At 34.7% G+C, this 22,101-nt stretch overlaps 1 protein-coding gene across 1 annotated transcript in view; it reads right to left on the bottom strand.

Moving 5' to 3' along the window:
• Positions 1–22,101, bottom strand: part of LOC123666170 — a 74,743-nt gene that overhangs the window by 45,667 nt on the left and 6,975 nt on the right. Inside the window, exons 2-4 of the mRNA XM_045600372.1 lie at positions 7,483–7,987; positions 6,219–6,330; positions 4,109–4,345 (exon numbers count right to left, since the gene is read on the bottom strand). Coding sequence (XP_045456328.1) covers positions 4,109–4,345; positions 6,219–6,330; positions 7,483–7,944 — 811 coding nt within the window. The 5' untranslated portion in view covers positions 7,945–7,987. The remainder of the gene's footprint in view (positions 1–4,108; positions 4,346–6,218; positions 6,331–7,482; positions 7,988–22,101) is intronic.

Raw genomic sequence — 22,101 nt, 5'->3', positions numbered from 1 at the left:
TCATAATCCGTTGCGTAGTTTTAAAGTTCTAAGCATACACACAGCGGGAAGCGACTTTGTTTTATGCTACGTAGTGATGTAGTATTATAGGGAAGAAATATTGAACGTATTGTTTGCTTGCAATGGATTAAAGCCAATTGGACTGATTTTAAAAATTCTTTCACCAGTCGCTACTTTATCACTGTGACATAGGCTATATTTTAACTTTATTTATTATTCGGTTTTAATTTATTTTTAACCGCCGAAATATATATTTATATTTTAAGTTTGGCTTTAAATTCTACCTCTGTGTCTGTTTTTGGTTTCGAAGCTCTCGAATGGATGGAATGAAGTGGTTTTTTTTTACGTGAAAGCGGTCCTTGCTGTTGTTATTAGTAGTGCTTTTTAAAAATAGATCCAGTAGTTTGGAGAGTATCAATTCTTTTTAAACGGTTTTATTTAGCTCACCCCGTTTGTTTTATTTTTTATTCTTGGGTCAAATTTAGTAATTCAAATTTCACCCTCTTCCTGTCAACCGATTAATCTGAAATTTTGTATACACTTTGGATTTTGGTGACAATACAATTATGTTTATTCATTATCATTATAAATTCAAGATGGCCGCCGCTACAAAATGGCGGATAATTTATGTTTTATTAATCCCATCAATATGGGTATCAAATGAAAGGGCTCAACAAGCAGAATACAATATACTATAAAAAATTGAAATCCAAGATGGCGGCCGCTACAAAATGGTGGATAACGTAGGTTTTATCAATCCCATCAATATGGGTATCAAATGAAAGGGCTCAACAAGCAGAATACAATATACTATAAAAAATTGAAATACAAGATGGCGGCCGCTACAAAATGGCGGATAACGTAGGTTTTAACGATCCCATCAATATGGGTATCAAATGAAAGTGCTCAACCAGTATAATCAATGTACTATATAAAATTAAAATCCAAGATGGCGGCCTCTACAAAATGGCGGATAACTTAGGTTTTATCAATCCCATCAACATGGGTATCAAATGAAAGGTCTCAACAAGTAGAATACAATTTACTATGCAAAATTGAAATCTAAGCTGGCCGCCGCTACCAAATGTCTGATAACAATTTTTTATCAATCCCACCAATATGGGTATCAAATAAAAGGGCTAGACAAGAAGAATACAGTGCACTATACAACCTCAATATTTAAGATGGGCCTTGCAATAATGAAGCACTAAATGAATTAAACAGAATGCGAAATAAAAACTAAAAACTAGAAAATAAAAATAGGTAAAAAAACTTTTTAAGTTAAACGGTTTTATGTTAAACATACATTGCAATGTTTAAGATAAATGTACTAAAAACCAAAAAATAATAAAATAGATACAGTCGTGGGAATTATAAACATATGCATAGACTAGACTAAAATAAAACCGTGGGGCACGTCAATTGTCTACAAATTATCGACTTAATGTGCGATAGAAGAATCGTTTAATTCGTCGTTAAAATAGGCAGTTGGCCCGCAGACGGTGAGGAAATTACTTACTATTTTTAACCGACTTCAAAAAAAGGAGGAGGTTACTCAATTCGACCGTATATATATATTTTTTTTTTTTTTATGTATGTTCGGAAATAACTTCTTCGTTTATGAACCGATTTTGATAATTCTTTTTTTGTTGGAAAGGAGATATCCATAGTTTGGTACCATGATAAGGAAACCAAGATCTGATGATGGGATCCCAGAGAAATCGAGGGAAACTTTCAAAAATCGTAAGGGTGACTAGTAAATTTAATCATGTTTTCATTAAGTACTATAAACCACTACTATTAAATAAAGGTCTGGAGTCGATCTGATGATGGAGAAGAAAGATAGTCGAGGGAACTCTTCAACAATTTATAGCAATTACCTGCTTTTTGAACTTAATTCGTTTCTATTGATGAGAACTTTGCACCTGTATGAGTTATAAGTGCTATTACAGTCTGATGATGGAGACAAAAGATAGTCGAGGGAACTCTTTAACGATTTATAGCAATTACCAGCTGTTTGAACTTAATTCGTTTCTATTGATGAGAACTTTGCATATGTATGAGTTATAAGTGCTATTTCAGTCTGATGATGGAGACGAAAGATAGTCGAGGGAACTCTTCAACGACTTATAGCAATTACCTGCTGTTTGAACTTAATTCGTTTCTATTGATGAGAACTTTGCACCTATATGAGTTACAAGTGCCATTAAGTCTGATGATGGAGACGAAAGATAGTCGAGGGAACTTTTCAACGATTTATAGCAATTACCTGCTGTGTGATCATCTGTGTCGCAGGACCAGGTTTGATGATGGAGCCCATAAACACTCGAGGGAATTTCTCAACAATTTTCAGCAGTTATACCTTTTGTTGTTTGACGACCGCTTTGATATAACGGTGCATGTGCCGTGTCGGCGGCGCTTAAACACCGACGGTCGCGGGTTCTATTCCCGCTCGGAGTGGATATTTATGTTTATACAAATATTTATTTTCGGTCTAGTTGTTAATCCTTGTGGTTCTCCCAACCTAGCCTCAGATAACACGCTAGGCCGTCAGTCCCGGTTGTTATTATGTACACCTGATAGCGAACTTTACTCATAGTATGTCGACGCGTTAGCGCAGCGGTCACAGCACCGGCTGTTGCGCTGGCATTTGTGGGTTCAATCTCCGTGCACGACAGACATTTGTATTGGCCATATAGATGTTTGTCATTGTCTGGGTGTTTGTGCTTGTGTATTGTATATGTTTCCGGACCCCCGACACAAGAGAAAAAGCATCCTTGTTAGGTCTACCCATCACTAAAAATTGTAAAATAAAATAATTTTTAACAAAAAAAAAAAACCGACTTCAAACAGGAAACTAAAAAGTGAAAAATAAATTTACTTAGTACAAAGTAATTCGTATTTTGATTTAGTTAATCAGAAATGATTAAATAAATATTTTATAATTTTGAAGTTGGTGCCAAGTAAATACTATAACAACCTGGCTACAATAACAAATACAAACAACACACACACAACAAACAAGTACAAAAAATACTATTAGATATGTCAAAACAATAACAGAATAATAACAGTATTTAACCTAATAGTTAATGAAACAAATTATGAAAGAAAACTGAATACAACTTACGAGTAGATACCAGAGTAGTTGTTTTACTTGGCACCGACTTCAAAATTATAAAATATTTATTTAATCATTTCTGATTAACTAAATCAAAATACGAATTACTTTGTACTAAGTAAATTTATTTTTCACTTTTTAGTTTCCTGTTTGAAGTCGGTTTTTTTTTTTGTTAAAAATTATTTTTCTTGCTCATGGAAATTCCAATAGTTATACACTGCATGTAAATAAAAGAGATGTTTCAACTAGTTTATCGTTGGACATTCACACTGCTGGCTGGCGAGGAATCGTTTCACTGCTCGTAGTTTGTCTTTAATCGACAAAACATATGATAAAAGTACTACTCGCTCACCACTATGAAACCCTAAAACTCGCTTATAATCGAGCTTGCTAGCTTGTTTCCACATTCTAGCCCTACTTATCACACGTCCATCGTTGTCGGTTGAACAACTGCCTAATTATAGTGTAACATTACAAAACAAACATTTTAATCAACGATTGTAGACAATTGACGTGCCCCACGGTTTTATTTTAGTCTAGTCTATGCATATGTTTATAATTCCCACGACTGTATCTATTTTATTATTTTTTGGTTTTTAGTACATTTATCTTAAACATTGCAATGTATGTTTAACATAAAACCGTTTAATTTAAAAAGTTTTTTTACCTATTTTTTTTCAAAATAATGTAAGGCATTAATATCATATTGACGTAGGGCACAGGAGGAAATATCCTGTTCAAAATCTGGAGCTGCTGGTCTGAGGAAGTCAACCATACAGAAAATCACAGCTAAATAATACTGCTCACAAGTAACGTAGTGCTAGAAGTTGCTGAGAAGGGTCAAGGGTGTAGGGTAGGCAGCGCACTTGCGATGCTTCTGGTATTGCATATGTCTATAGGCTAGGGTAATCGCTTACCATTATGAAGCCCGTACGCTTCTTTGCCAGTACCCAGTTACTATTTTAAAAAAATTAGCACAAAAAATACCGTTAGAGTCATATCCAACGATGACGATGTCAGTCACGTTCAACCCTTCATCCGCTAAATCGTTCCAGACCCCCAGGGCCCTGTTTAAGGCGAGGGGTCTCAAGGGCACCAGGATCCCAGCTGGGGGTCGCAGCCACGAGTCTTCTAGCCAGGACTTTAGGGTCGAGCTCTTGCTGAGAGCTGGTAATGGGCGGGCTTTGTCGTAGATCCTCGTGTCTTGTGTTCCCGTGTTCTCGGCTGGAAGGAGATCAAAGTTATTAGATGTTCTATTCTGAGGACTTCAAAACGGAGGAGGTTCTCGATTCGACTGTATTTAAAAAAATATTTTTTTTTACATCAGAACTTTACAGGGTGGACTGATTTTGATAATTCTTTTTGTAACAGAAAGGTAGTAAGTAGTACTTGTTATGTAGTTTGACCCTAATAATGCGTTTAATTGATCATTTTTTCGTCGACCTACGTTGTTTTATACCTATGTATACTTCGTAACTTTTTAGTGGTTGATGATTCTTTTTCTGGCGTATCATGTAGTTCTTCTGTTCAAATTTTATCAAGATCCGACTATTATATTTTGGATTATATCTAATAACGTATATTTACTTGCCTATTTTTTCATATACCTACGTTGTTTTGCTGATCAATATAATAGAACTAGGTTTTTCTTCGTTTGTGAGCAAACATAGTTATATAACAACCACAAACGCCCAGACTAATAAAAATATATCTAAATAGCTTGCACTAATATTAGTAACGAGTGGGTATCGAACCCACAAAACTCAAGTAGCTAGTGCAGTGCTGTCACTACGTCAGTGTGTCATTTGACATAAGATACATCGAAGTAGTAGTTGTTCACTACCTGTCGGATTGTAATTACTGTTAGACCTAGAAAGTTCTGGAATCTTGATTAAATGTTATATAAGCGAGTTCAATCGTAAAGTAACTAGTTATGTTTCATTTAGTATCAACAAGAGTATCATAATATATATTTACAATAATAATTTTATTTGTCTATCTTCCTATATGAACAAAACTGAATCGCTAAACTCGATCGCTGGGATCCATTCCGCTGTTTTTTGTCTTAAAGTTTTCTAATATTCTAGAAGGTTCTGACGGGCTGGAAAATTACGAAACCAGAACGTTTTATGAATACTAGTGGTCGCTCAGTTGTCGAAATTCGAGCATAATTAAAAATTTAAATTAAAAAAAAAACAAAATGTATAATGAAAATAAAGAACCTTTAAAAAAAAAAAAACAATTTGACTACAGATTTTGACAATCAACAAAAGAGTATAATATGCGTGTTTGTGTCAAATACATGGTGGTGTGTGTAATTTTTTATTTATTTATTGATTTAATATATTTTTATGCACAATTTTACTAAAAAATTATCATTCTGCACTCCTTCTCTATATAAACTATAAGTGTGCGAAATTTCATACTCCTCCGTCCGCGCAATTTTCGTAAAAAGGGTTACAAAGTTTTTGCTTCACGTATTATTATATGAATAATATTTGGTCAGGAAGTTACTAAAGGCGGCAACGCACCTCCAATTTCTCTTACATTGGAAATGTTCATAAGCTACGGTAGCCGTTTAAAATTAGGTGGTACTATCCGTTCGTTTGCCGAACTTATTAACTGACTTAAAACAAAAGAAGGGGGTTCTCAATTCGAATGTATTTTAACGCTTACGCTTCAGCCTGTAATATCCCACTACTGGGCATTGGCCTGTTTCTCTATGTAGGAGAAGGTTCAAAGCTTAATCCACCACGCTGCTCCAATGCGGATTAGCGGATATATTCCATACTATGAGTAACGATCGGTATCAGGTGTACACGATAACAACCGGGACCGACGGCTTAACGTGCTCTCCGAGGCACGGCGGTGTATTTTAAGCGACTTAAAAAAAATGTGTGTTCGCTCATAACTTTTTATTGGATGTATCGATTTAATCGGAGGCTAGCGCTTGTCATGTTATGCCATTTAAATTTGATCAAGATCAGGCGGGTACTATTTGAATTATCTTAAATAATGCGTATTCAATTGACTACCTACGTCGCATAACTTGTGTTAACGTGTTATAAAATAAAAGTAAAGAAAATGCAGAACCTACTTTCAGTTTTGGGGTTCCTTTGTCCGCTGTTCTCGTCTTCGTCTGTGGGTTTCGAGGATGTTTCCTCTGAGCTCTCCATCGATCTCGTGGTGGGCTGGGTCGTTAAATCAATCTGAAATATGTAGTAGTTCGTGTACAATTGCTTTATCTGTTCTGCCGTGCTTGGCTGAAAGGAAATTTTCTTCCACCGCTTCTGTAAACTGTATTGTAAATAAAACGCCATTGTATTTCTTGGAAAGGGGATATTCCTAGTTTGGTACTATGATAAAGAAACCAGGATCTGATGATGGGATCCCAGAGAAATCGAGGGAAACTCTCGAAAATCCGCAATAACTTTTTACTGGGTATACCGATTTTGATAATTTTTAATTTAATCGAAAGCTGATGTTTATCATATGGTAAACATATAAATTTTATCGAGATCTTATAATTACTTTTTGAGTAATCTTTGATAACGCGTGATACTTGACCATTTTTTCGTCGATCTACGTTGTATTACTCGTCGATGTAATTGAAGTCGGTTTTTTTTTCGTTTGCGAGCAAACACAATTATACGATTACGATTGTACGGCTGCCCATTTTCAAAATACAGTAAGGTATATTTTTTTTTAATATATCCTTTATATATATTCACACGACTCCATTGCAATGAAAACTGCTAAAAATTTGATATCGAAAAATTTGACTCTTTCTGTGTTTTGAAATTGGGCAGCCGTGTACCTAAAATATACCATTAAATTTATTTTATCAAATCCGTTATTTTTATTATAATCGCGTCTATTTAATTTAAACTAAAAAAATTGTGAACAAAATTTTCTTAGATTTTGAATTTTATGCTATACTACATTTTATCTAATCACGCCAGTGTATCTATAATAAAACTGTGAAAGGCCTAATTCTCTATCCTTAGGCTATTTAGAAAGGAAAAAAGAAAAAAAATGGAGGGTACTCTTTAATTGATAATGAAAGCAAAAGTTTTTAACCGACTTCAAAAAAGGAGGAGGTTTCTCAATTTTTTTGTGTGTGTTCGCGGATAACTTCGTCGTTTATGAACCGATTTTGCTGATTCTTTTTTTGTTAGAAAGGGGATACACCAAAGGTAATTTTTAATTATTAAAAATCGGTCAAGTCGTTTTATATTCAATTACATAAAACAAACAAAAAATGATTGTAATACTACTATAATAATTATAGATTGCACCTGTTGCTACATTATTGTTTTGTCAACTAGAATAATAGTAAACGTTATCTTAGCATAACTTACCCGAGAACTTCCTTCGTTACGGTAAATATCCTCTGAAGCATCATTACTGACAACATTATCAGCGTTGTTGTAACTATTTGTTGTTTCTGTGACGTCCTGATAAGTTGTTATATTGTCTACATTCTCATCACCGTTCTTATCGTCATATTCATTTTCATCACTAGCGTTGAATGTATCTTCGAAGACGTTTTTCATCACGCTTTCTGTTGTACTTATTTTGTCTAAATTATCTCTTGACAAGTTGAGTTCATCTTCTAATTCTTTGGTTGTATTCGTTAATTCTTCTGTAACTAACTTATCTATATATGTGTTTAAATTGTTTTGTTCTTCGCTACTATTGTTTTGTAATTGTTCGAATGGTTCATCGATTTTATCACTAAAATCACCGTCACACTTGTTTGTTATAATAATATTGAATAAAATTAGCAATGTCACTTTGATTCTATCACTTTTGATCGCCATGTTTGTTTTGTTTTAGAACACAACACTCATTTTTTTGTTAGATCTGAAATTGAACCAAGTTGTACCCAAGTTTCTACTGTAACTAATATTATTGTTTGTCGATTTGTATCTTTAAGTTCTTAGGGGGTTGATGATACCTAGCTATGGTTAAAATGGTAATTCATAAATTTCCATAGAGACTTGCAAAGACCCAGTACTATTATTTTTTTTATTTCGAAGTATAAGAAACATCATTGATGTCGGACGAAATTTCGAAAATCTGTTGGTAACATATCTATTTGCTTAGAGACAATTAGTACTGTTACAGACGTTTTAAATATCCTATCTCTGGTTTTGTCTAATCTATATATTAAGACGCGAAGAAAAAACTTTGTACCCTTTTTTACGAAAATCTCGCGAACGGAGTATGAAATTTCGTACACTTATAGTTTATACAGAGAGGGAGTGCAGGATGCTTATATATTTTTTGAAATTATGCATAAAAATACATTAAATCAATAAAAAAAAAAAATATTACACACACTACCTTTCGTATTGGTATATGTACTATACGAAGTTCCTCACGTCAGCTAGTATGTCTATATATATTGACTAGCTGTGCCCGCGGCTTCGCCCGCGTAGAAATCAGTGTGTCACAAAGTTTTCCCGGCAAACTTCCAGTGAAACTATTATCGAAATCGGCTTAGCCGTTCCGTAAACCTTCCTCTTGAAGCCCTCTCTCCATTGGTGAAATCGCATGAAAATCCGTTCAGTAGATTTTGAAGGAATCTTTCACATATACTTTTGGGGACTTTGTTTTATAATACAATAACTGTCGCCTGCGACTACGTCCGCGTGGTTATGAAGATATGCATTACTATTAAGATGTTTAACGCAAATTATTTTTTTATTTCAGTCACTTGAAATGCTTATCAAACTGAGTAACTTTTTAAAAGGCACAATTTAGTATAATTTAATAGTTATTTTTATAAAACCTCTCTATACACCACATTTTTAGTTTTATTTTCAGGCTGTATATGTTTCATACAAACTATCAACCCTAATTAAACCCTCTTAGCGGTGGAATATCGCAAAATCCGTTCTTAGCGGACGTCAACTAACTATAATCTACCTCCCTGCCTCATCTTTGTCCATCCTGGATGGATGGACCATCCAGCGGTTATTAAGTTCTCGTGATGAGTGAGTCAGTGACCTTTCTCTTTTATATATATAGATTATGATACATTATTTGGACACCTTCTCGCTATCTATAGAGCATACACTTTAAATTTCTTTTACTCTTAAAACACAGGACTTTCATACAAACTTCCAACCCCCCGTTTTACCCCCTTAGGGGTCGAGTTTCGTAAAATCCGTTCTTAGCGGATGTCTTCGTCCTATAAGGAGCCTACCTGCCAAATTTCAAGTTTATAGGTGTTATAGTTTCGGAGATTTCGTGATCAGGGAGTCAACCTACCATCTTTGAATATCATATCAAAAATTGACCGCTCCAGCGGGATTCGAACCCGCGTCTTCGACATACCGTGTCGACGCTCTAGCCAATTAAGCTATGGAACGATATACTCGCTAGAGCGAAACTTTTGATATGATGATTTTTACTTTCGGTTTAAGCGAACCGTGGCGCCGTCTATAGTGAGTTCTTTACAGTGTGTTCTTTACTTTTCGCTTAAACCGAAAGTAAAAATCATCATATCAAAAGTTTCGCTCTAGCGAGTATATCGTTCCATAGCTTAATTGGCTAGAGCGTCGACACGGTATGTCGAAGACGCGGGTTCGAATCCCGCTGGAGCGGTCAATTTTTGATATGATATTCAAAAATGTTTAGAATTCCTAATTGTGGGTAACACAAAAATAAAAATCGTACATATTAAAAATAGCATGGTGTCGTCTCCTGTCAAAGATTTTCATTGTAATATGAAACTTTGAATAGTTACGAGTCTCTGTAAAGAACTCACTATAGACGGCGCCACGGTTCGCTTAAACCGAAAGTAAAAATCATCATATCAAAAGTTTCGCTCTAGCGAGTATATCGTTCCATAGCTTAATTGGCTAGAGCGTCGACACGGTATGTCGAAGACGCGGGTTCGAATCCCGCTGGAGCGGTCAATTTTTGATATGATATTCAAAAATGTTTAGAATTCCTAATTGTGGGTAACACAAAAATAAAAATCGTACAACCTACCATCCCCCGTTTTAACCCCAAAAAGGGGTTGATTTCTAAAGATACATTATTTGGACACCTTTTCATCATCTATAGAGCATACATTTTAAATTTCAAGTATTTTACTTCTAAAATATAGGACTTTCATACAAACTTCCAACCCCCCGTTTTACCCCCTTAGGGGTCGAGTTTCGTAAAATTCGTTCTTAACGGATGTCTACGCCCTATAAGAAGCCTTTCTGCCAAATTTCAAGTTTGTAGGTGTTATAGTTTCAGAGATTTCGTGATCAGTGAGTCAACCTACCATCCCCCGTTTTAACCCCAAAAAGGGGTTGATTTCTAAAGATACATTATTTGGACACCTTTTCATCATCTATAGAGCATACATTTTAAATTTCAGGTCTCTTACTTCAAAAACATAGGACTTTCATACAAACTTCCAACCCCCGTTTTACCCCCTTAGGGGTCGATTTTCGTAAAATTCGTTCTTAGCGGATGTTTACGCTCTATAAGGAGCTTTCCTGCCAAATTTCAAGTTTGTAGGTGTTATAGTTTCGGAGATTTCGTGATCAGTGAGTCAACGTACCATCCCCCGTTTCAACCCCAAAAAGGGGTTGATTTCTAAAGATACATTATTTGGACACTTTCTCACCATCTATAGAGCATACATTTTAAATTTGAGGTCTCTTACTTCAAAAACATAGGACTTTCATACTAACTTCCAACCCCCGTTTTACCCCCTTAGGGGTCGAGTTTCGTAAAATCCGTTCTTAGCGGATGTCTACGTCCTATAAGGAACCTACCTACCAAATTTCAAGTTTGTAGGTGTTATAGTTTCGGAGATTTCGTGATGAGTGAGTGACCTTTCGCTTTTATATATATTATTATTATTATAGATTATGTATTTTGCACTGCATTTATATATGTATTATTTATATGTATGTTTATCGAAAAAAAAAGTAGCTGTACCAGTCGGCTGTTGCCCATAACACAAGTATTAAGTTGCTTACTTTAGGAACAGACGACCGTGTGTCGTATGTCGTAGATATTTATTTATTATTTATATGTTAATAGATGCGAGGCTTTTTATCTATACACAGCAATATAATTAAATAATTTAACACACTTTATTATTGTTTATAGTGGTGTGGATTATAAACGAAAACCTGTTCTGAACCTATGTATAATGGGTATAGTATACTAGCTTTTAACCGCGGCTTCGCTTCGCTTTCGCATGCGAATTAAGAATCATAAAAAAATTTTTTTACGTCATAAGTCATAATTATTTATAACGACACTCGGCGATAACGTCGAAATCTGGTGAAAGAATTTTTATAATCTTTCGAGTAATTTATGAATTTATTTATTACTAGCTTTTACCCGCGGCTTCGCTTTTTGGTTTTGGTTTTTTATAAATGAAAAGTATCCTATGTTATTTTTGATACCTCCAAGAATATGTGTACAAAGTTTCATGATGATCGGTTAAGCAGTTTTTGTGTGAAAGCGTAACAAACAAATTTACATTCACATTTATAATATTAATAGGTACTAACATATATAAAATCAAATCGATCTTTTCTATAACATTACTATTTTTTACGTGTGGTTTCACTCGCCTTTTTTTGAAGATATAGCTTACTAAAGTATAATATATAGCCTAAAGCTTTCCTCGTTAAATGGACTATCGAACATTAAAAAAAAAAAACGCAGTTTGAACCACTAGTTTTTGAGAGTGGCGCGTTTCAACAAATAAACAAACTCTTTAGTTTTGTAATATTAGTATAGATTATAGAAATATGACTTACTATACTAGCTGTACCCTGCCCTGGAACGTTGTTACGGTTTTTATTTTTAATTTTTTTGGTCTTACCAACTCAGAAACCTCTGTGGGCTCATGCACAAGACTTTGCTGAAGATCATGACATGATCAAATGCACAGTTTACGATTCTATATAGGACATACAGACAAACATTCACTTATATCTATATAGATATCTGTTCATACATTTAAGTGCTGTAACGTTGAGAATACATAACATAAAACACATTATCATCGTTATTTGTTTCGTGATCGTTCAACAATAACAAATGACAAACGCAGTTGTGATCGAATTCAATGTAAAAAATGAAGGTTTTAATAAAAAAAGGGAGAGGTATGCGGGTTCGTGTCTCGGGCCGCACGTGCCCGAATATATAATAATATTATTTTAGATACGGTTCCGTATATTAAAATGTTTAATGTCATTTTTGTCTGGTAACTAACTGGTATTTCTCAACTCGAATGTGTGTGTGTGTGTTACACAATTATGCATTAATGGACATTCGTCGTAAGAGGCGACTAAGGGATAACACAATTCCACTACCACCTTGGAACTTAAAAAGCCGATCGATGGCGGAATAACCATCCAACTGCTGGCTTTGGAATACACAGGCCGAAGACGGGCAGCAGCGTCTTCGGTGCGACAAAGCCAGCACTGCGGTCACCAACCCGCCTGCCAACCGTGGTGACTATGGGCAAAACACATGAGTTCAGGCCATTTTTGGCGCGAACTTATAGAGGCCTATGTCCAGCTGTGGACTGTATTAGGCAGAAATGATGATGATGATGATGATCCATTAGCGTTTTTAAGAGTAACGAATCTTTTATAGCCTTTTTCAATGCAACTAGGTCGGCTAATAAGCATACGTCCCCCTGATGGCAAGCGATTACCGTAGGTTATAGACGCCTGCAACAAAAGAAGCATCGCAAGCGTGTTACCGACCCTACACCCAATCCTCCCCCAGGAGCTCTGGTCGCCTTACTCACCACAGGAAAACCATATTACTTGAAAGCAGTATTATTTAGCTGTGATTTTCTGTAAGTTCGAGGTAATTCCCCAGTCGGACTGCTCCGGATTATGAGCAATGTTTTCCTTCTACCTTAGTTAAGCCTATTTATTAGTAAGTCAAACTTTTTACACAATTTAATTTTTAAATTATAAAATAATTAATCTCATAACGCGATCAATAATTTTTCTTTACTATTCTGTAATATTATTGTAATTTAATGGAGAGGGTTTTTAATCAACGCCAAAGGTATCCCAAATAACTGAAGGATACCCAAAAAACCGGGTCTGCATTCTGACATAATGACTACTGAGTCATCCCGGCCCTTTGGACATACATGCATACATAATTACATAAATAAACTCAAATTGTCTTAACCGACTTTAAAAATTGAGATTTTAGTTTTATGATATTTTGTTCTTTATTAGACAAAAATTTCAAAGAATGGATAGATGTATTACGTGAGCTATTTTTCGACCAGTTTATACTCCTCCCCCCTTAGGTGAGATTTAGTGAGATTTGTCTGAACCTTTACGTGAGATTGACACTATAAATACTTTAAACTAACCTCTCTTTTTAAATTCTTTTGAACTAAATGATTTTAATAGCCATGAGATTAATTTTAGCGGGCAAAATGAACACTCAAAATATTTTTTTTTTATAGGTAATATCTGTAATCTAATATATAAAATTTTCGTGTCGCGGTGTTTGTAGTTGAACTCTTCCGAAACGGCTTGAACGATTCTCGTGAAATTTTGTGTGCATATTGAGTAGGTCTGAGAACCGAACAACATCTATTTTTCATCCCCCTAAATGTTAAGTGTAATCCACCCATAATTTTATTTTCTTAATTTTTAGATAAATTTTTTATTTTTTATTTTATTATGATTTGGCGTTGAAACATACATATAACCCTACATTTCCACCCTTCTATCACCAACCCCTATTTTTAAAGAGCGTTTAGCTGCAAGACAACGTTTGCCGAGTCAGCTAGTATATATATATACTTTAGGTATTAAATTCTTTTAATAAATATGATATACACAAGCTGGTATCGAGATACTAATACAATATACAGCCAGCCGATCACTGCGCCACCGTGGCATTAAACTTACTAGTATAACATCTTTACATGTCAAAAGGTTATAAATAAAAAAAGCTTGTACAATGACCCGAATACGTTGTTGCGAAACTCATAACCTCTTTTGTCGTTGTTGGTTAATGAGAAAATAGCTGTTATGTAAGGTTACGGGCGTTTCGTAAGAGTTTTGGTAACCTTTGACGAGATGGTAAATTCGATGGTGGGTACTATGGTGTGTGCCTTTGTACATATTTTGTTTTTTCGTTTGTATTTGTTACAAACTAGCGGTCGCCAGTGGTCGAAATTCGACCATAATTAATTTAGATTATAAGTTGGAACATTATTAAGGTGTGTGTGTGTGTGTCAAATACATATGTGGTAGTGTGTGTAATGTTTTTTTTTTATTGATTTAATATATTTTTTACATAGAATTAAAAAAAAAATAGTATCTACACTGCTTCTCTATATAAACTATAAGTGTGCGAAAGTTCATACTCCTCCGTCCGCGTAATTTTCGTAAAAAGGGGTACAAAGTTTTTGCTTCACGTATTAATATATGCATAGATAACTTTTCCCTATAGTATCTCCAATATAGACTATATCACTCAATGATTATGTTAACATTCTCCTAGTATTTTTTTAACATACTTATTTTTTTTTTTTTTTTTCTAATATATAATTTAGGGGTTGAACGAAGCTGACCCAGCAAATTTTGTAATTTTTAAACAGATGTAAAATAATTGGGTTTGCTCGTAAACATAATTATTTCTAATAATAATTCATTAACTACATTAAATTAATTCCAGGTTTGTACGCTAAAAATTGACTTATGAGGGTCACTGCTGCAATTTTTTTAATTTACTTATTTTCAAATGAAGCCTCTTTTAATGTTAATTATCAAACAAATCTCAAACCGTATGTGGTTTAACGATCCCGGAAAAATGGTTAACCTTGAGTGTTTATTTGTATGCAGTGGTAGAACCACACTTGTGCATGGAATACCATTGTAGAACAGAGACTGTTGGAAGTGATATCGTTGTTTTGAAAGAAAGCTATCTAGAAGATAATTAATCTAAAAATTTCTTTATTCAACTTGCCCTCAAAAGCACCTTTGAATCGACATTTTCCAAAATAAATTATATTTGTTTTAATTCATTAATTATAGTTAAAGTGAAGGTACCACAGTTTCGGTGGATTCTGAAGAAAAGAATCGGAATGAAACTTCGTAGTTAATCTTTAAAAAAAACTCTTATTAATTGTAAATATAGTTATTTGTATATATAATAAAGTGCTACAATAAACATACATCTTGGTTAACCGAACCGGTAACCAAATATATATTTTTTTTGTCAAATTTGGCGAATAGAAATATCTGTCTGATAGAGTTCGTTGTATCTGTCTGATAGAGTCGAATACCGCTACATGATAATAAAATCTTAAACATACATATATATTTTTGGAACTTTTATCTGGTGAATATCGTTATCTGTCAGAGAAATATTTGAATCTTTACTAACGACCGCCAATCAAAATTGAAATCGACACTTAGATTATATATTAAGAAACGATTCCTAACTTTGGAAATGCAATAAATATGGCTGATATAAGCATTTTCCTGTTTCCCATACCACTTCTAATATCCCCACATCTAGCGGTGGTAATTACTTGAAACGCAACATACGTATTTTCAAATACTAGGAAGACAGATGGCCGACCTGATGGTAAGTGATCACGTCTTACCGTTTACCACGCAGATTTTTATGTAACTACCGTTCAATTATTTTTGTTATTACCTTATTAGCTGACCTGAGCGATCTTCGTACCGACGTTATTTTTTTTTTGGTAAAAATATGGATTTTTATTTCTTATTTTCTTTGATACACCTTGTGTTGGCAATAACAAACACACAAAAAAACACCCAATTCAGTGCATTGTGGAATTGGCAGACTGATACGAAAAAGTACCCCGCGCCAACGCCTGTCTACACTTTTACGTGCAATGTGCATACATAATTGTGTTTTCTCGCGATCGAAAAAACCTTCTACAAATACATCGACGAATGTTAAACTTAAGTACAACAAAAATAGTCAAGTAAATACGCGTTATCAAAGATTAGTTTGAAGTCGGTCAAAATGAAGTCCAGACGAGTCGGTTACAAACATACAAATATACAGGTGAAGCTAATAAAAAAAAAAACGTTTAAAAATACAGTCGAAATGAGAACATCTTCCTTTTTTCGAAAGGTTAAAAGTATTTTAGTTTTATGTTTTATTTACATTTTACTATCAAAGGCAGTATAATTATGTAATTAAATTTATGTATATATTATAAAGGCTTCTCGTTCAAACATTTTCTCCTTATATAGCCTATTTCGCGTCGACCCTGACATCTATTCGCCGTATCAATATTATAAATGCAAATCGATAGGATGCAACTTTTTAAAACTTTCATGGACGTTCAAAACTATGATCTTATCTATATAATCTTGACATATAATAAAATGGTAGGAAAGTCAAAACTGTGCATTGAATATTTTTTTAAAAGAATACCTGGGATGTGATCTACAATTGATACCGAAGCCAAAAATATAGTTTTTAGAATTTTTGGCTGATTGTCTGTATGTATGTCCGGGATAAACTCAAAAAGTACCGCATGGATTTACTTCAAATTTAGCACGAATATTATTAAGAAGTCGGGTCAACATATAGGCTACATATTATCATGCTATCACTTACCGAGAACGAGCAGTGAACCTTTATTTCCTCAACGCATTCTGCAACAACGTGTAATCTAACGACGCATATTTGAATGTTGTTATTATGTTAATAACCATGCTATATAAGCTAGCTTCACACTATAAAAATCACGCAATATAACTAAACTAAGCCGATAAACATAATTAAATGAATATAAGTAGACAAGACAATTTTAAAGCAGCGTCATCTATGAGATTTTTCTGTAGATATGAAATATAAAGAAGAAACGGGTAAATGAATGGTATTTTAAAAGGTATAATCGTAGGTATTTTTGGTACTGTATAGCGTTCACGCAGACGACGTCGCGGGCAGCAGCTAGTCTTATATATAAAATTCTCGTGTCAAAATGTTAGTTAAAATACTCCCCCGAAACGGGTAGACAGATTTTTATAAAAACTTGTGTCCATATAGGTCTGAGAATCGGCCAACATCTATTTTTATACCCCTAACATATAAGGGGGTTAATAAAATATAGGGCAAAACAACGTTTGCGGGGTCAGCTATAGTACTATTATAAAGCTGAAAGTTTCGTTTGGTCGTTGAAACGTGCTAATCTCGGAAGCTACTGATTGAAATTGAAAAATCATTTTTACGCTGGATAGCCTTTTTACCGATGAAGGCTATAGGCTATAGGCTATTTTTCCCATAAATTACTACTATGAGTGACGATTGCTATCAGGAGTCTATTATAACGACCCGGACCGACAGCTTAACGTGCTCTCCAAGGCACGGTGGGAATACCCACAAGGCCAATTATCCTAACTGGAAAGAAATATTTAAACATACAAGTATCCAACCCGAGCGGACATCGAACCGATAACCGCGGGTGTGTATGCGCCAACACAACATACGCACCACTAGACCAGGGCGGTCGTCGAGCGCTCAAGGTCCGTGCCGATAACTATCCTGGTCCACAATCAACAACAAACAAACAGTCATTGCCGCTACGAGTTTCGGTCACACACACTCGTGAGGTGACGTCATACTCAATAAAAACGTGTTTAAACGATTGCCACCTGACCTCTAAGGGCCTTAAAGTCGTAAAACACACTGTAATACTATTTATAAATTAATATTAAAATGTAATTTCTAAATTAAAATTTACTTTTTAATGGACTTCAAATTTGAAGTAATACTTTTTTGGCGCGTAAGGGTCAAGTCAATGATGAGTAAATTTTAACGATGTGCGCGCACACCGGCACAAAAAACCGACATACTAAAGTTACCTAGTCAACAAAGAAGAAGTTAGGCAACGTGAAGTTAGCTAGCCAATAAAGTATAACTTCTTACGTGTGTGTAATAAGTACACACACACAAACACATTTTGGCCGTATGTTACCTCATAGCTTTTAACTGTATAACGATTTTGATGATTCTTTTTTTAAATCGGAAGTTGGTTCTTTTAGGGTGATTCCATTCAAATATCGATCGCGAGATCTGACGAGTTGTATAATAAAATACGTTGATGGTGTTTCAATATGAACTGTCGATGTAGTAGTCGTTTTTTTTAATAACAAATAATTATTAAGGTCTCTGTAGGCTACGGTAACCGTTTACCATAAGCAGAACGTATGCTTATTTGACACTGTAAGGTGAATGAATGAATGAATTTAGACTTAATAGTTTTCACTAGTGCTAAGATAGTACAGATGACATCGCCAATGTCACGTGAGATGGAGAAGACACGGTGTACTAAAGCTGTATCTATAACTTTGTTACCGTCATGATAACTTATGGCCGTTTTCAATAATCGATCTATATGTGGCTTTGCCTGCTAACGATAGGTTTTTGACACGATTAGTATGGAGCTTACCTCAAAACGCTAACTCTAGTAGCAGAGACAGACAGCATATTGAAACTAGCGGTCAACGGCAATGTAACGACTGTCTGACGTTTCCGCGTCGACGAAAAAGTCTTATATGTATAGTCAGCCTTAATTTTTTGTATTGTATTATTTATAAGAAATATGAAAGTCGGTAATGGTAATGGAAAAATTTTATCTCCATATAAAAATGCCTAATTTCGTTTATAATAATAATTATTATATTGTATAATTATGTAAATTATTTTTTGATATTGAAGTAAATAATATAAGATGTGTTTTCTCGTAAACATTTATATGTATGTTATTTGTGTATGCAGTGATATTCCGTACATTTTTAATGATGTTTTGGTAATCTTTACAACAGATCTTAAACTCCCGCTTCTATGTGATTGATGTGCTGTATATCAACTTTATACTATGATAAAACGAAGTCGCTTCCCGCTATCTGTATGCTTAGATCTTTAAAACTACGCAACGAATTTTGATGCGGTTTTCTTTAGTAAATAGATTGATTCCAGAGGAAAGTTTATATGTACCTATAATTACTGAGGTAGGGCACAGCAGGAATTTCCTGCTCAAAGTATGGAGCAGCCCGACTGGGGTAGTACCTCGACTTTACAGAAGATCACAGCTAAATAACACTGTTTTCATACAGTATTGTGTTCCTGTTGGTGAGTAAGGTGACCGGAGCTCCTGGGGGGATTGGGAATTTGGTCGGCAACGCGCTTGCGATTCTTCTGGTGTTGCAGGCGTCTATAAGCTACGGTAATCTCTTACCATTAGGTGAGCCGTACGCTTGTTTACCGACCTAGTGACATTTAAAAAAAAAATACGTGCATAATATAGTAGAGGAACGCTGATAGTTTATACACCCGTGCGAAGCCGGGGCGAGTCGCTAGTATCTTATAGATGATAATTATGTAGTGTGTGTGTTTTAACTAAATGCTTGTCGCTTGTAATAAATTTTGCAATTGTCTCAACATGAAATGTACATTAAAAAGGAATTTATAGTGTGGGGATTTATTGACGCTGTATTATTAAGATATTATTACTAATTTTGTACTAAAGCACAGTTTATAGATTATTTTCGTAAGATTAACTGCGGAGTTTCTCGCCGATTACTCTCTGCAGAATTTACATTCCGAATCGACGGCCGCTTCACTTTTAAAAATAATTATATATTCTTTATTGTATTTAAAAAGAACATAATTATAAGTCATTTTTACAAAAGATGACAATAACACTCGACGATTCGAAAGTGCTTTTGAACCCTTTTTGAATTAGGTTGTTTCGATTTGATTTGTTAAGATATCCATTATGTACATATCTATATTGTAAAGCTTAACGTAATATCCCACTGCTGGGCATAGGCCTCTTTCCCCATGTAGGAGAAGGCTCCGAGCTTACTCCACCACGCGGCTGTGTGAACTTGGCACCCGACTTTGGAAAAAATGTTTTTTTTTTGGATTCATTTAATAGATATTGGTTAGTAGTTGATAGTAGTGACAACAACTTTTTTTGTAGTTGTACAAAAAAAAATTTTTTGGCACCAAAAAATATTGCATCCCCCCACATTTAAAATAAAAAAATTTTTTCTTCGATTCTTATAGAGGAACGTTAATAGATGATTGTAGTGCATTTTGTTTTGTTTTTAGTAAGCTAGAAAAAAAAATTTAAAAATATAAAAAATAATAAATTGCAATTATCCTCATGAATTTTACCTCTATAAAATCAATTTGAAAGCCTCAATAATTACAATTACAGGTTAATTGAACGATAATTTCCGTAGCGATTTATAGTCATCATTTTTTTAGTTTGTGATAGAATTAATATGACATACTCGTAATATATAACAGTATCAGATGCAGTGAAAGTAAGAAAACCAGTGATTCAGTGCGAGCCAGTTACCGATGGATGGTCTTCACAATTACTGCATACGTCTAAAATGATTGAGGGACCTCTATAGAGGTTTGAGTGAAAAGATTTTCGTTTGTAGTTGAGTAAAAATTACAGAAAATTGAAGTGAGAGCCGCGGAAGTACGAAAACTTCGACTTCGACTGATTCGATGCGAGCCAGTTACCGATGGATGATCTTTACAATTACTACAAACGTCATAAATCCTTGAGGGACCTCCAAAGAGGTTTGTAGTGAAAAGACTTTTGTTTGTAGTTGAATAAAACTTACTGAAAATTGAAGAGACAGCCGCGGAAGTACGAAAATATCGCTTTCTACATGTTCCGTGTGAGCCATTACATATGGATGGTCTTTACGATTACTACAAACGTCATAAATCATTGAGGGACCTCCACTGAGGTTTGTAGTGAAAAAACTTTCGTTTGTAGTTAAATAGAACTTAAAGAAAATTGAAGTGAGACCCGCGGGAGTACGAAAATTTCGTCTTCGACTGATTCGGTGCGAGCCAGTTACCGGTGGATGATCTTCACAATTACTTTAAACGTCATAAATCATTGAGGGACCTCCAAAGAGGCTTTTAATTAAAAGACTTTCGTTTGTAGTTGAATAGAACATACAGAAAATTGAAGTTAAAACCGCGGAAGTACGAAAATTTCGACTTCGACTGATTCGGTGCGAGCCAGTTACCGGTGGATGTTCTTCACAATTACTACAAACATCTTAAATGATTAAGGAGCCTCCAAAGAGGTATGTAGTGAAAAGACTTTTGTTTGTAGTTGAGTAGAACTTACAGAAAATTGAAGTTAAAACCGCGGAAGTACGAAAATTTCAACTTCCACTGATTTAGTGCGAGCCAGTTACCGATGGATGTTCTTCACATTTACTACAAACGTGTGAAATGATTAAGGCACCTTCAAAGAGGTTTGTAGTGAAGAAATTTTTGTTTGTAGTAGGATAAAAGTTAAAGCTATTTGAAATGAGAGCCGCGGAAGTACGAAAATTTCGTCTTCGACTGATTCGGTGCGAGCCAATTACCGATGGATGGTATTTACGATTACTACAAACGTCATAAATCATTGAGGGACCTCCAAAGAGGATTGTAGTGAAAAGACTTTTGTTTGTAGTTGAATAAAACTTACTGAAAATTGAAGAGACAGCCGAGGAAGTACGAAAATATCGATTTCTACATGTTCCGTGTGAGCCACTACATATGGATGGTCTTTACGGTTACTACAAACGTCTTAAATGATTAAGGAGCCTCCAAAGAGGTATGTAGTGAAAAAATTTTCGTTTGTAGTTGAATAAAACTTACAGAAAATTGAAGTGAGATCCGCGGGAGTACGAAAACTTCGACTTCGACTGATTCGATGCGAGCCAGTTACCGATGGATGGTATTTACGATTACTAAAAACGTCATAAATCATTGAGGGACCTCCAAAAAGGTTTGTAGTGAATAAACTTTCGTTTGTAGTTAAATAGAACTTACAGAAAATTGAAGTGAGACCCGCGGGAGTACGAAAATTTCGACTTCTACTGATTCGGTGCGAGCCAGATACCGGTGGATGATCTTCACAATTACTTCAAACGTCACAA

This window comes from Melitaea cinxia, chromosome 25, assembly GCF_905220565.1.
Source record: "Melitaea cinxia chromosome 25, ilMelCinx1.1, whole genome shotgun sequence".
In the NCBI taxonomy this organism is placed as follows: domain Eukaryota; kingdom Metazoa; phylum Arthropoda; class Insecta; order Lepidoptera; family Nymphalidae; genus Melitaea; species Melitaea cinxia.
Note: the sequence above shows the minus strand (reverse complement) of the source record. Positions and strands in the feature narration are given on the sequence as shown.